At 36.2% G+C, this 14,017-nt stretch overlaps 1 protein-coding gene across 4 annotated transcripts in view; it reads left to right on the plus strand.

Annotated features, from left to right (window-relative positions):
- Positions 1-11,757, plus strand: part of SREK1 (splicing regulatory glutamic acid and lysine rich protein 1) — a 43,131-nt gene extending 31,374 nt beyond the window's left edge. For 3 of the 4 annotated variants that reach the window (XM_012462246.2, XM_012462248.3, XM_021673204.2), the window contains 3 exons: positions 2,436-2,531; positions 5,287-5,431; positions 6,841-11,757. In XM_012462246.2, the coding sequence (XP_012317669.1) occupies positions 2,436-2,531; positions 5,287-5,431; positions 6,841-6,990 (391 nt within the window). In that variant the 3' untranslated portion in view covers positions 6,991-11,757. The remainder of the gene's footprint in view (positions 1-2,435; positions 2,532-5,286; positions 5,432-6,840) is intronic. The other variant, XM_012462247.3, reaches the window with a different exon arrangement.
- Positions 11,758-14,017: the final 2,260 nt, after the last annotated feature.

Genomic DNA, 14,017 nt, shown 5'->3' on the forward strand with positions numbered 1-14,017 from the left:
GCCTTGGGAATAAAAGTGGGTAATGGGGGCCGGTCTTGGTGGCTCACGCCTGTAATCCCAGCACTTTGGGAGACCGCGGCGGGTGGATCACCTAAGGTCGGGAGTTCGAGACCAGCCTGACCAACATGGAGAAACCCCGTCTCTACTAAAAATACAAAGTTAACTGGGCGTGGTGGTGCATGCTTGTAATCCCAGGTGCTGAGGAGGCTGAGGGAGGAGAATCGCATGAACCTGGGAGGTGGAGATTGCCGTGAGCCAAGATCTCACCTTTGCACTCCAGTCTTGGTAACAAGAGCCAAACACTATCTCAAAAAAAAAAAAAAAAGTGGGTAATGGAGGAGAGAGTCTTAGGTAGAGGTAGAATTAACTTGTGTTCTCAAAGTTCTTGAGCTTTGTATTTTAACATCTGTTATACATGCTGTTGGGGTCCGTGAGATTGGCACGTCTGCCGGGGGTCTCTTGACCAGCAAGAGGGTCCTAATACCTGGAAGAGAGAGTGCACGGAAGAAAAGAGAGATAGAGAAAAATGGATCTGGAGATCTGAAATGAGCTATGCTCAGATCAGCGATTTATTCTTTTTTTTTTTTTTTTTTTTTTTTTTTTTTGAGACAGAGTTTCGCTCTTGTTACCCAGGCTGGAGTGCAATGGCGCGATCTCGGCTCACCGCAACCTCCGCCTCCTGGGTTCAAGCAATTCTCCTGCCTCAGCCTCCCGAGTAGCTGGGACTACAGGCGTGCGCCACCATGCCCAGCTAATTTTTGTATTTTTTAGTAGAGACGGGGTTTCACCTTATTGACCAGGATGGTCTCGATCTCTTGACCTCATGATCCACCTGCCTCGGCCTCCCAAAGTGCTGGGATTATAGGTGTGAGCCACTGCGCCCGGCCAGCGATTTATTCTTTGTGCACAGATGCTTATATATGTTTTTTCATACAGTGACTGACGTAGGTCCCAATACAAAAGTTTTATCAGGAGGGAACAGAAAATTACAAAGTAAGCATGGGAGAGGGTAGCATACAGGTTTATCTAAAGATTGCTGAACCCAAAACAAACAGAAGATTCTAATCCTATTAAGATTCTTATCCTGTTATCAATGACTACAGTTACAGTAAATAACATCAAGGCAAGCAATAATTTGAGGGGTAGCATTTTTTAAGTAACATGTGAGCAAACACGGGATTTAGTGAATGCAGGTAAACAGAGTCATAAAACCAGCCCAGAACGGGAACTTCAAGAGACAGTAGTCTCGTAAATAGTCACGCAGGCCTCACCCAGACATGCCATTAGCTCAGTGGATCAAGAATAGGCTTCTGCAAACTCAGGCCTCTATCACTTCCTTCTTTTTTCCTCAGCTCGACTGCCCTCAGTTGGGGGAGAATATGTCCGGGCTCTAACTCCGTAATGGCGGAGACACGGAGGGATCTCTACGCTGATGGAGTGATCCCCATACATGCCATGTGAATACTTTTTATTTTAAAAATGAAAAACTTGGACAAAATATTTTATTAATCTTTTAGAATCAGTTTCCTGAGAGGGTAAGGATAACATGAATTCCAGAGGATTTTGTTTTTCAGCTGTGTGGTCACTGATGATCAGAACTCCTTATGAGATAGATCATTGGATGTATCCTCACACCATCTCTCCTAAACTACAGACCTAAATTACAGACCTAACGAAGTTCATTGTTTCTAAGCTGAAGTAGTTTAGAATATATATCATTTGCTAGTCTGCTAAGCAAAATGGTTTTTAATAATAAAAATGTAATCTTTGTAATTATTCTGGTCATATTTACATCCCAGATTTTAACTATTTTGCTTAAATTTACTGCAACTTGTGCACTAAATTTTTAAATTAATAGAACAACATTAATGAAATAAGAGGTTGGAGGGCAAAACAATTTCTAAAATGATAGTAATGTAAATGCTTTTTAAATAGACATTGTAAATAACTGGGTATAGAAAGTTCACATTTTACAGGCCAGTTTATGTTTCAGTTCTTGAAAAGGGCCTGTTACTTTGTTATAATCCACAGCAGGGCAGCAAGGAGCTAGATACAGGACAGAAGATTTGATAAGCAAAACATGTTTTAGCTGCTGAGAAAGAACATACTTGAGAGAAGCAAAAACACCATTAATATTTTTTTCTACTGAAGAAATTGTTGTTCAAATAAACCAGATGAAAAGGAGGAGTTCCTCTACCCTTCCTAATATGAAATCTTAGATGATGTTTTCATCATCTCAGTAAAATATATGGTTCTTAATTTGACCCACTCTGAAGTTACGTGATTGAATATGTTCATAAAGGATATAAGTTTAAACTGGCCTCTAAAGAATACTGTTCATATGATAGTATCAAGGACTCTTTTGCTTTTTATATATTTGAATTGCCCTTTATTTCAATTACTGTTTTTAAAAATGATGTATTTTTGGCTTTCAGGGAAAGGCGTAGGAGGAGGAGCAGGAGTTCTTCCAGATCGCCAAGAACATCAAAAACCATAAAAAGGAAATCTTCTAGATCTCCATCCCCTAGGAGGTAGGTTGGAAGCTTGTGCTAAAACTAAACAGAAAGCAAGAAATATTTAAAAAATTTTTAAATTCGTCTCTTTATTTTTTAAACTTTATGTTTTAAATTAATAATACATTTGCATCATTCAGAAATTAAAGATAAAATGTCATATATCAGGAAGTCTTAATTTCCACTTATGTGCCCATCTACACTGTCCCCATAAGTAATGACTTCCTTAGTTTTTTTTGTATATGCTTCCAGTTTCATATATAGATACAATATGAGAATGTATCATTTTTTTCTAATATAAAAAGCAACACAAAATACACACTGTTGTGCACTTGCTTTCGTCATTTAACTACCAGGAAGACTTTTTGTCACTTAACTTACCAGGTCAGAGAGAGCTTCTTCAATTCCTTTTTATAATTGCATAGACTTCCATTGTATGGCAGTACCTTGGTTATTAAAGTAGGCTATAGTAGAATGGGTTTTTTGAATTTTCCTACCATAAATTATATAATGCTGTAATGAATAGCTTTGGACTTAAGTCATTTTTAGTGTGCATGTGTGTAGGAAAAAATCTGAAAAAATGGCATTGTTAGGTTAAATGATAAGCATGTTTGTAATTTTTGAGAGTTATTTCCAAATTATCCTCCATAAGGGTTGGCAGCAGTTTGCACTCTTAAACAATTAGGAATAAAGTGACGACTTCATACATTTGAAAGCCACATGTGAATTGTCTGTATACTCTGTTCATTTTTCTGTTGGACCTTTTTGTTTCCTTTTCTATTTCCAAGGACTCTTTTATATTAGGGAGTTTATTGTTTAGTGATATGATTATAAATATTCTCAGTTTGCTGTTTCTTTTAAAAAATTGTTCGTGAGACTTGATTTTACAAAGATTTTTCTTTTTTCTTTTTTTTTTTTTGAGACGGAGTCTTGCTCTGTCGCCAGGCTGGAGTGCAATGGCGCAATCTTGGCTCACTGCAACCTCTGCCTCCTGGGTTCAAGCGATTCTTCCACCTCAGCCTGCGGAATAGCTGGGACCACAGGCGCTTGCCACCACGCCTGGCTAATTTTTTTTGTATTTTTAGTAGAGATGGGGTTTCACTATGTTGGCCAGGATGGTCTCCATCTCTTGACCTCGTGATCTGCTTGCCTCGGCCTCCCAAAGTGCTGGGATTACAGGCATGAGCTACCATGCCTGGCCAAAGATTTTTCATTTTTAAAATAACTTTCTTTTATGACTTCTTATGTGAGTCAAAAATGATAAAAAGCTTTTCCTATTCCAAGATTATAATAGAACTTTCCTATTCTTGTACTTTTGTAGTTTTATATTTTGCATTTAAATCTTTGGTTAAAGTCTTATGTACAATGTGGCATATGGTTTCAGGTTTATTTTACAAATGCATCCCTGTTGTTACAATACCTGTTTGTTAAAAACTCAGTTTTTGTGACATTAATTTGATATGTTGCCTTTGTCATGTGCTATATTTTTCTGTGTTTGTTTGTTTTGGATGGATTGATTGGACTGGCCAGTCGTGTGCCAGTGTCCCACACTTGTAATTATTGAGATTATACAGCATTTTTTAAGTATTTGGCGAGGCCTGTTCTCTGTATCCGTCATTGCTTTTTTGAGGATGGTCAGCTTTCCTTTCATGGTTATTTTTCCATTTGAACATGAGTTCGTTGTCTGTGTTCCAGAAATAAAACCCATTGATGATTTGTATTACAATTGCATTAGATTTATAAATTAACTTAGGGAAAAGTGATAAACAGGTTTATTAATAAATCAAGATTTATGATGACAAGTCTTTTCTGTCCAGGAATGTGGTGTATCTGATGAGATTAGGAATGTTCAGGGTGGTATGGCTGTAGACAAACAGTGTGGTACATCTCATTGAGGTCATCCTTAGTGTTTTCAGGAATGTTTCAGTGTTTGTTTCGTATAGGTTTTATGCATTTCCTAATTCCTAGGAATTTTTGTTGCTGTTGGAAATGAGGTCTTTTTTTTCATTATGTTTAATTGTTGGAAATGAGGTCTTTTTTTCATTATGTTTAATTGGAGGTTAGGTTTGTACATAGGAAAGTTATTGATTTCTATATATTTTTTTAATCCACTGCCTTACTAATTGGTTATAGTTTTTTTAGGTGATTTTCTAGCAGAGGGGTCTTTTGGTTATTTGCTTACAGGTTTTTGTTTTTCGTGAGAATGATGGAAGGCTTAGGATACTGTAGATGAAGGCCATATTTGTATTTTTGAAACAAATACTTTATCCAGGAAAGTAAAAACTCTTCTCTTATGAACTAAAATTAGACAAAAAGATACATTCAGAAAATGTCACTCCTGTTTCCATTCCTTCTACCTTGTTCCGATTCACCCTGTGTAATTGTCCAGTCATTTGATTTGTCTTTCCTGTTTCTCTTTGCAAAATGAGGCAGATACATATGCATTTGGTTTTATTTTGTCCTTATTTCAGTACATAAATAAATCTTGAATATTTGGAAACTATTAAATGGGCAATACCAAATAGTGTTTTATGAGAACATATGGTGGCTTTTGCCAAAATAACTTGTGTATCCTTAAGAAACTAATTGGGCTAAGGGTGGAGTAGGTCAGGTTGTAGGACTCATTTATGTTACTTTGCAAACCAGCTTGTTGTTAATGCTTATTAACAATGTATTATTTTAGATATCCAGTGTTAGAAAAGGATATTTTGTCAAGAATATAATAGATCTTCGATTTCTTAGGATTTAACTGACATATCAATATTCTTGACAGCAGAAATAAGAAGGATAAAAAGAGAGAAAAAGAAAGGGACCACATCAGTGAAAGAAGAGAGAGAGAACGTTCAACGTCTATAAGAAAGAGTTCTAATGACAGAGATGGGAAGGAGAAGTTGGAGAAGAGCAGTACTTCTCTTAAAGTAAGCAGCAGTCATTCAGTGTCTGGCACTGGAGATTGTTCTTTATTGCATACAAATGGTTTTAGACTGAAAGCTCTTTGGGGAACAGTGTCTTGTACATTGTTAGCATTTAAAAATATTTAATTGGTCATTTAAAATAAATGTTGAAGAGATAGGAGCCAGTTAAAACTATAACAATTGCATTCCTTATTTTAGAGAATCATAACATGGCATGCAATAAGAAAAATTTAAGGAACCAACAGTAACAAATGTATTTGATGCTAGGATTTCTGCCTGATGCCATTTTCCTCAATTTATGTTTCAGTAAATTTGAAAAGACTTTCTGTTACTGGTTTTATAACACATAGTTAATATTAGGTTTGTTGTGTTAGAATACCTAATGGAAAACCAAACTCTACCAAGTTAGCTTTTTTGTCACTTGGATGAATAAGTAGTTGTGTGAATTATGTTAGGATAAATATTTTAAGTAGTTGTGAATTATGTTAAATTACTACACTGGTAAAGTATATTTGTATTTGGAAATTACGAATTTTGGAGCATCTATCTTATAGATTTATGTACTGTCATACTGATAGAGGTTTATCATCATCATTAATAACATTGATAACATTTATTAAGCATTTACTATGTGCCAGGCACTGTTTGTTCTCATTTAATTCTCTTTTAAATTGAGGATAGAAATTGGAATGTTCTTGAACAGTCTTTTCCAGGAGGGATATGACTTCCTTTTCTACATTTCCTTATTTTTGCTGCATCGGTTTCCAGATTGAAAATCTATCCTGGTATTCTTGGAAATTATTTCACTCTTTCAACAGATCTGTCCCACTTTTTCAAGTCTGTCAGCAACATTTATTGAGCACTTGCTTAAAATTTCTGTTCACCGGCCGGGTGCGGTGGCTCAAGCCTATAATCCCAGCACTTTGGGAGGCTGAGGCGGGTGGATCACGAGGTCAAGAGATCAAGACCATCCTGGTCAACATGGTGAAACCCCGTCTCTACTAATAGAAAAAATTAGCTGGGCACGGTGGCGCGTGCCTGTAATCCCAGCTACTCAGGAGGCTGAGGCAGGAGAATTGCCTGAACCCAGGAGGCGGAGGTTGCGGTGAGCCGAGATTGCGCCATTGCACTCCAGCCTGGGTAACAAGAGTGAAACTCCGTCTCAAAAAAAAAAAAAAAGAAAAAAAATTTCTGTTCACCTATTCTAATTTAATTTCCATGGATTGTCCATCTTTCATGAGAATACAAAGGGCAGATTGATGGTGTTTGCATATTCCTTTTATGTGAAAACATAATGGGAGAAAAGAATACCCAGTTTTTTAATTCACAAAAGATAAAATTTCGCATTTTTGTCATAAAGTAGGCAGTTCTTGAGGAAACTATTAAATGCATACCTTAATTACTCATTGTAGGAGAAGGAGCACAATAAAGAACCAGATTCAAATGTGAGCAAAGAAGTAGATGACAAGGATGCACCAAGGACTGAAGAAAACAAAGTACAGCACAATGGGAATTGTCAGCTGAATGAAGAAAACCTCTCTACCAAAACAGAAGCAGTATAGGACCGACAAGTGTACCTCTGCACTCAATGCTGGAATCAAATCCAAAGCTTTTAATTCTCTCAACAAGATGTAAACAGGAAAGAAATCTAGTTGAGCGTAAGGATAGGATCTAACAGCTTTTCCAGTTGTTAGATGACTTTGTGACCATCTTGTTATTGAGTAAGAAAATAAAGCATGGACATCATGAAAATAACAGATGTTACCCAAACTCATCTTCTAAAATCTGTGCATTTCCATGGTGGCCAACACACTTGTTGTGTGGTTTGTTAGTGTTTGCCAAGAACCATTGCAAATATTTTGAACATCAAAGATCCAAGTTTGTACCATCCCTAAAGACTGGAGATAAGCATTGGAGGCTCTTTAAAAAAAAAAAATGCTAGTTACTGAATTTTGTATTGTTTTACTCATTTTTTAATTTCAGTATACACAGTTTGAAGATGTGCTTGAAATTGGTGCAAATATATACACACCCTTGTAAGTGCAAAGTATGTAAGAAGTTTTAACATTTACTTCACAGGACTTACAGTGATTGTGTTAAATTCTCACTATTGTGTTTTCTTTTGCTCACTGTTTAGGACAATTTTTTGTTAAAATAGCTTTGCAGATTAAAATTACTTAAATAAGTGGATTAAAAAACTGACAATGCATGCTACTGTTCTCTTTCAAAAGGAAGAGCAACTATGTTGAATACTAATAATGATGAATTAGTATTCAGTGTTTAGAATCATTGGGTCTACCCGCAAAGTGAGCATTTCTTTCTAAATTTTCTTGACATTTCCAAGCTTATTATGAATAATATTGCAGTGTGTCTTGTCAGCTGTAGGTGGCAAAGGTGCCCTTATAAAAAGGAAACTGGCTTTTGAAAATGGGCTATGGGAGCACAAGCTGAAGCTTTAGTGCCTTCTACAATGTGGTATACTGTTTTCTAGAATTTTATATGTGCTAGTCATTCTCAATTCATATGGAATCCAGATGGATATTTCATTCATACCCATAGAGAATTGTGTAAGTGAATGTCAGAAGAGCTTCTTATTTCACCTAATATGAGAAGGAAGTCCTGTTTTCAAGAATGACTTCAGTGTCATGCAGCTTTGGGACCATCAGTTTTATACTGTAATAATTGAAAATGAAACATTTTCTTATTTTCCTTAAATCAAAGAAAACTCTTTAGTTGTCTACATTGGATGGCCTTATTACCTCTCAATCATCTTTTCATAAATGATGTGCAGAAATTGTACTTAAAAGAAGGACTTAGGAGTATTTGGGAGGTTATTTGTTTTATGTTTAAGGATATATGTGTACTTGAGTTTAAGATAAAGGTCATCCATCATTTTTAGGCTCACTTTTTTACAGAAAGTATGCACATAGTAAAGTGACAACACTGCTTATGTTTTTCCCCAGTGCTTATAACTTGTGGTTTCTGAACTCCTCATTGTTGTATTTCCAAAAAAGTAATACCTTTTAATTAGTTATTAAAAAATTAAGTATAATTATTTTAATGCAACCTAATACAATCAGATTACTCAGTTGCCTTACCTCATGGGAAGAGTTACTTTTTTAGATCTAAAAAACTGAGTAGCATGTTAGTTACTTGGTTTCAATTTGCGTTTTCTTTTAATGTTAATAAGATTGAAACTAGTATTTGGTGGAGAATGGAAAGCATTGCCCTTATTGCAAGTAATGAAGCCTGATTCGATTATGAAGCTGCTTAATCACTCTTCATGTGTTCAGAATTACTGTTTTTTTTTTGTTTGTTTTTCCTTTTTGTCACTGTGTACATTAAAATTTTGGAAGATGCTTTACTATGTAAAGTATAGATGGTCATTTTAATCATTCAACCACATACGGTTGGCTGGTAAACAGCTTATTCTGATAAAAGAATGCTTGGGTGCATATGGAAAGATTGTGAAAGAGTGTGTCTTGCATCAACAGCTGTCTTATTTATGATATATAAGTAGAAATAGAGCAAATGTTGGAATCTGTTATTTTTAGTACCATTTCTCTAATAAAGCTAAGTATTTTAGAGGAAAATATTGGTTTATGCATTTCAAAAAAGCATTTTAGTTTTATCCTGCTCTCGTTTTAGTTGGCATAGAGATGGTTGTGACATGGAGAGTGCGTGTTTGTGTGGTGTCTATAAAACAAGTCATTTAAAGTATGTGTGTTTTCTTGTACTCTGGACTCTCTTACATGTTTTTTATGTTGGTAATTAACATTTAATTTGGTTGCTGCTGCTATTTTCCTTGCTGATATTTATTCAGCTTTAAAGTAATCTTACTATAATCTTGAAACACTGATTTGTAAAAGCTAAGAGTGAGTAGAAATACAAGAGATCTGGAGAAAAGGAAATCAGATTGTTATTGGGGTTTGACATTTTCTTACATGGGCTTATGGAAACAAGGCATTCTAGGGTCTAGAGGTGTGTGTGTGTGTGTGTGTCCGTCCATGTGTCCATGTGTGTGCATGTGCATATGTGTGTGAGACATACTTTCTCTGTTCCCTTATAAGAGCTCATATGTTTTCATTTGTTTATTCTTTCAGGGTATTTTTTTTCTTTAAGACTTCTTTTTTTTTTTTATTAATCCCAGGTAGTTGTTGTCAAGTAAACTTGAGGTAAGGCCAAGAAGACAGCTATTTCATACTTGATACTTTCTGTAATTATCTTTTTTAGCTTGATTACACAGAGTACACTCTGTTCCTTAAGTTGTAGTTGCTATTTATCATTGTAGACAAATTCTGTTGGTACTCTATTTCTTGCTTTTCAGCAATGCACACTGAACTAGTAACATAAGATGGTGCATTAGTTCGTAAGCTAGTGCATCAGTTTTGTGTTAAAATTTTAAATCCTGAAGTTCTGCAGTTATCGTTTTATTTTCTATCTAATCTAATTAGCTTATAATTGCAAACACTAGTCAGCTTGTGATCTTCCCTGTGTTTCAAGTTCTTTTCTTCAAGAGGTTAAATACCTGCTATGTTGATCTTCGGCAGTGCCAGAGGCTTAAATTTTGACATGCTCAATTAAAAATAAACACTGGCATTTATAATGAAAAGGTTTTTTTGGGGAGGAGGGGTCAAGAGAATTTATTTTGTGATAGTAATAATTTTTAAGACCTTCAGTAATTCCTATGTATATGTTGCTATCTTTATTTTAAAACTTAGAACCCTGATCCAACTCCCCTCTCAAGTGAAAGATATACTATGTAAATTCAAGAATTATAATGTAGAGTAATAGGCCTCTAAGTTTTTTTTTCAATCTATTAGAAATAAAGAGCATGATTTAATTATTGTTGAATTAGCAATTAAAATGAATCCCTTTGGAGGGATGCCACTGAATAACTTAAAATTTCAGTGAATCATTTCATATGTTTTCATTGGAAGACAGTATCTGATTTTAACTGGGTGTGTTACAATGTAGAGCCATTCCCACAAAGTAAATGTGCAATGCAGTGCACATGTGTTTCTTGTGTTTAAATATTTTTTATTTTCACTACATATATATTATTTTCTCATGTTTATTTACTAATGTAATTTTCACTTAAAATTAGATTTGTTTATTTTCAAATTTTAAAAGCTAGTGCTCTTAAAAGAGCTAAATTATATTTCTGGAAGCAGGAGTTTAGTATAAATGTAATAAAATTTTAAAATAAAATTGACTTCCCTACTTAATCTTGGGTTTGTGGGTGAGTTTGTATTTAGTACACTTTTATTGGTAGTTTTGCCTGAAGAGTAATACAATATTATTATTACTTTTCTTTTGAGACAGCGTCTCACTCTTGTCACCTAGGCTGGAGTGCAGTGACTTGATCACAACTCATTGCAATCTTGACCTTTTCTGGCATGGATGGTCCTCTCACTTCAGCCTCTCCTGTAGCTGGGACCACAGATGTGTGCCACCATGCCCAGCTAATTAAAAAAAATTTTTTGTAGAGACAGGGTCTTGCCATGTTGCCTAGACTGGTCTCAAAAGATTGTTGCCCCTGGGCTCAAACAATCCACCTGCCTCAGCCTTCCAAAGTGCTGAGATTACAGGCGTGAGCCACTGCACCTGGCAATGCATTATTTTAAAAATAAAAGCTAAAGCCATTTATGACTTTGGTTATATTCAGTCTAGCTCTCTTCCATTCTAAGGTCCTTTTATAGTTTCTAGCAATTAGTTTGTTACAATTAGTTTATATCAGATATAGCATTTCTTAATACAATGTTTATAAAAGGTTTTAAGTCTGTTACCTGATTTTTAAATTTATATCTGGTTAACATTTTAATTTTGAAAATTGCCAACTTTTGGGAGATTTCACATATTTTACCTCTAAATTTTATTTTTCCAGGATTGGTATGGAGTGGGAGTTCCATTCTTGGTTTATTTTTATTTGCTAGACAGATACTTTCTTAACCATATATGTAAGTTAAATTCATAAAAATACTGAAAGAAGAGGTTGATTTCCACCATTTTGAGGGTACTGGTAGGTAACACACTGTTGGGGAATAAAGAATTCCTGATTTTTACGGTAGATTCAAGTATGAAATTTGAGTATACTGTGTAGCTGTGTAGATCAACTTAATGCTTAAATTACCTCCTTAATATTGATTAGATTAATAGAACAGTGTTAGATTATCAAGGGAAGAGTTTGAAATGTAAACATAAACATGCTGCATAGGTGGTGTTTATTTGTGAGTAGGACTAGTTTTAAATGGTACTAGTAAAGATTTATCAAACGATGCTGCTATTATGTTGCTATATTTTTAATAAAATAAAAACCTTAAAATCTTGCCACTGTTGAGTAGTAATTTCAACTATTTCTGGAACAGTTATCTGTGTATGTACACCTTAATTATATAACTGAAAGGTGTTAGTAGGCTTTTCCAGGGTTCAAGATTACTACCAAAAAATGGAAGGTTTTGTAGTAATCTTTGTGTCTTGTGGCAGTAACTCTAGTCAAGGCTTTTTATATTAAACATTTTGCAGTATCCAAGTAAGTGATAGCTGCTCTCTAAATCTCCCTTGCCCCCAGCTCCCACAAACTCAGCTTCTTACTAGGATATTTTGTACAATGAAAACTGTCACTTTGTCTTTCAACAGCAGGTAGAATGCCTTCTCCCATTTATAAGAGGGGAAACTCCATTTGGTGAATAAGCTGTGTGCTCAGGGTGGTCATTTAGGTAAGACAGCCTATGAGCCTATTAGTGTTAGATAAATTTAGAATCCTGCATGACCTGATGGCTTAGCTGGCCTAGAGATGTTGAGGCTCTGTATATTGATTTATCTTTATAGGCCAGCTGTCTTAGCTGCCTTCTGTGGCTAAAGGCCACGAGCCATTTTGATTTTTTCCTTTGTATTTTCTTTTCTTTAGAGACAGAATCTTACTCTGTCACCCAGGCTGGAATGCAGTGGCGCTATCTCGGCTCACTACAATCTCTGCCTTCCAGGCTCAAGTGATTCTTGTTCCTCAGCCTCCCGATAGCTGGAACTACAGGCACCCGCCACGATACCCAGCTAATTTTTGTATTTTTAGTAGAGATGGGTTTTCACCATGTTGGCCAGGCTAGTCTCGAAATTCTGGCCTCAAGTGAGCTGCCTGCCTTGGCCTCCCAAAGTGCTGGGATTAGAGGTGTGAGCCACCATGCCCAGGTGCCATTTTAGTTTTTGGGTATGTTAAACTGGATGTGTAGGGGCGGGAGACCAGAGGCCTTTAAAGTGCACCCCTTGCTGGTAGTGGGTTTGGGTTTGTGTGTGTGGCCTTTTCCACAGGACTTTTTTGCGCAGTGCCAGGTTGGAGTAGGAGCTGCTTTGCACAGCAGACTTGTACCAAGTCATAATTAAGGAGTATCATTATAGTAATTTATTTTTTATAATCATTTTCTTACTGGAAAGAACATCCTAAGATTCGCAGAAAAGTATCTCTTTTAAATAAAAAAGTATGCTATTGTAATAGCCACAATTGATGAGAGGTAGTAAATGGAATCAGTTATATTGGCATGACCTTCAGTACCATGTTTCCCTCTCTCCTGAGCTTCAGTCTTACCTTTTCAACTATGTGACACTAAGAACTCACTGAATATTAGCTATTACAATACTTATACTGGGTATCTTACTGGCACCCTGAACTCATCTCATTCCAAACAAAACACTGAATTTCCAATCCCAAGTGTATGCCTTTACTGTTTATTGTCTTTCACCAGCACTACCATTTTTCTAATTCCACATTGCCACCATTATAGGCCTACTTCATCTTTTTTGTTTGTTTTGCTTTTTTGTTTTTATTTTTTTGAGATGGAGTCTCGCTCTGTCTTCCAGCAGGCTGGAGTGCAGTGGTGTGATCTCGGCTCACTGCAACCTCTGCCTCGTGGGTTCAAGCGATTCTCCTGCCTCAGCCTCCTGAGTAACTGGGATTACAGGTGCGCACCACAACGCCTGGCTAATGAGACGAGGTTTTGCATGTTGACCAGGCTGGTCTTGAACTCTTGACCTCTGGTGATTCCACCTGTCTTGGCCTCATACTGGGATTACAGGTGTGTGCCACCGCACCCGGCTGCATTCTTCATCTTCTTGCACTTTGCAGAGACTGTATTTTTACAAATTGAAAGTTTGTGACAACCCTGCATCTGGCAAGTCTATGGGCAACATTTTTCCAATAGTGTGTGCTGACTTGGTATCTGTCATGTTTTGGTGATTCTTGCAGTGTTTCCAACTTTTTCTTACAGTGATCTGTGATCATTGATCTTTGATCTTACTATTGTAATTAATTTGAGACTCCACAAAATGTCCCCATATAAGATAGCAAAATAATTGAGAAACGTTTGTATTCTGAGTGCTTCACTGACAGTTCTGTCTCCCCCTCCTCAGGCTTCCTATTCCCTGAGACAGCAATATCGAAATTAAGCCAATTAATAACCCTATAATGGCCTCTAAGTTTTCAAGGGAAAGGACAAAATTTCATGTCTCTCACTTGGAATCAAAAGCTAGAAATGATGAAGCTTACTGAGGAAAAAATGTTGAAACCCCAGACAGGCTGAAAGTGAGGCCTCTTGC

The sequence above is a fragment of the Aotus nancymaae genome, unplaced genomic scaffold (genome assembly GCF_030222135.1).
Source record: "Aotus nancymaae isolate 86718 unplaced genomic scaffold, 86718_ANA_hifiasm-v0.15.2.pri h1tg000014l, whole genome shotgun sequence".
NCBI lineage: Eukaryota > Metazoa > Chordata > Mammalia > Primates > Aotidae > Aotus > Aotus nancymaae.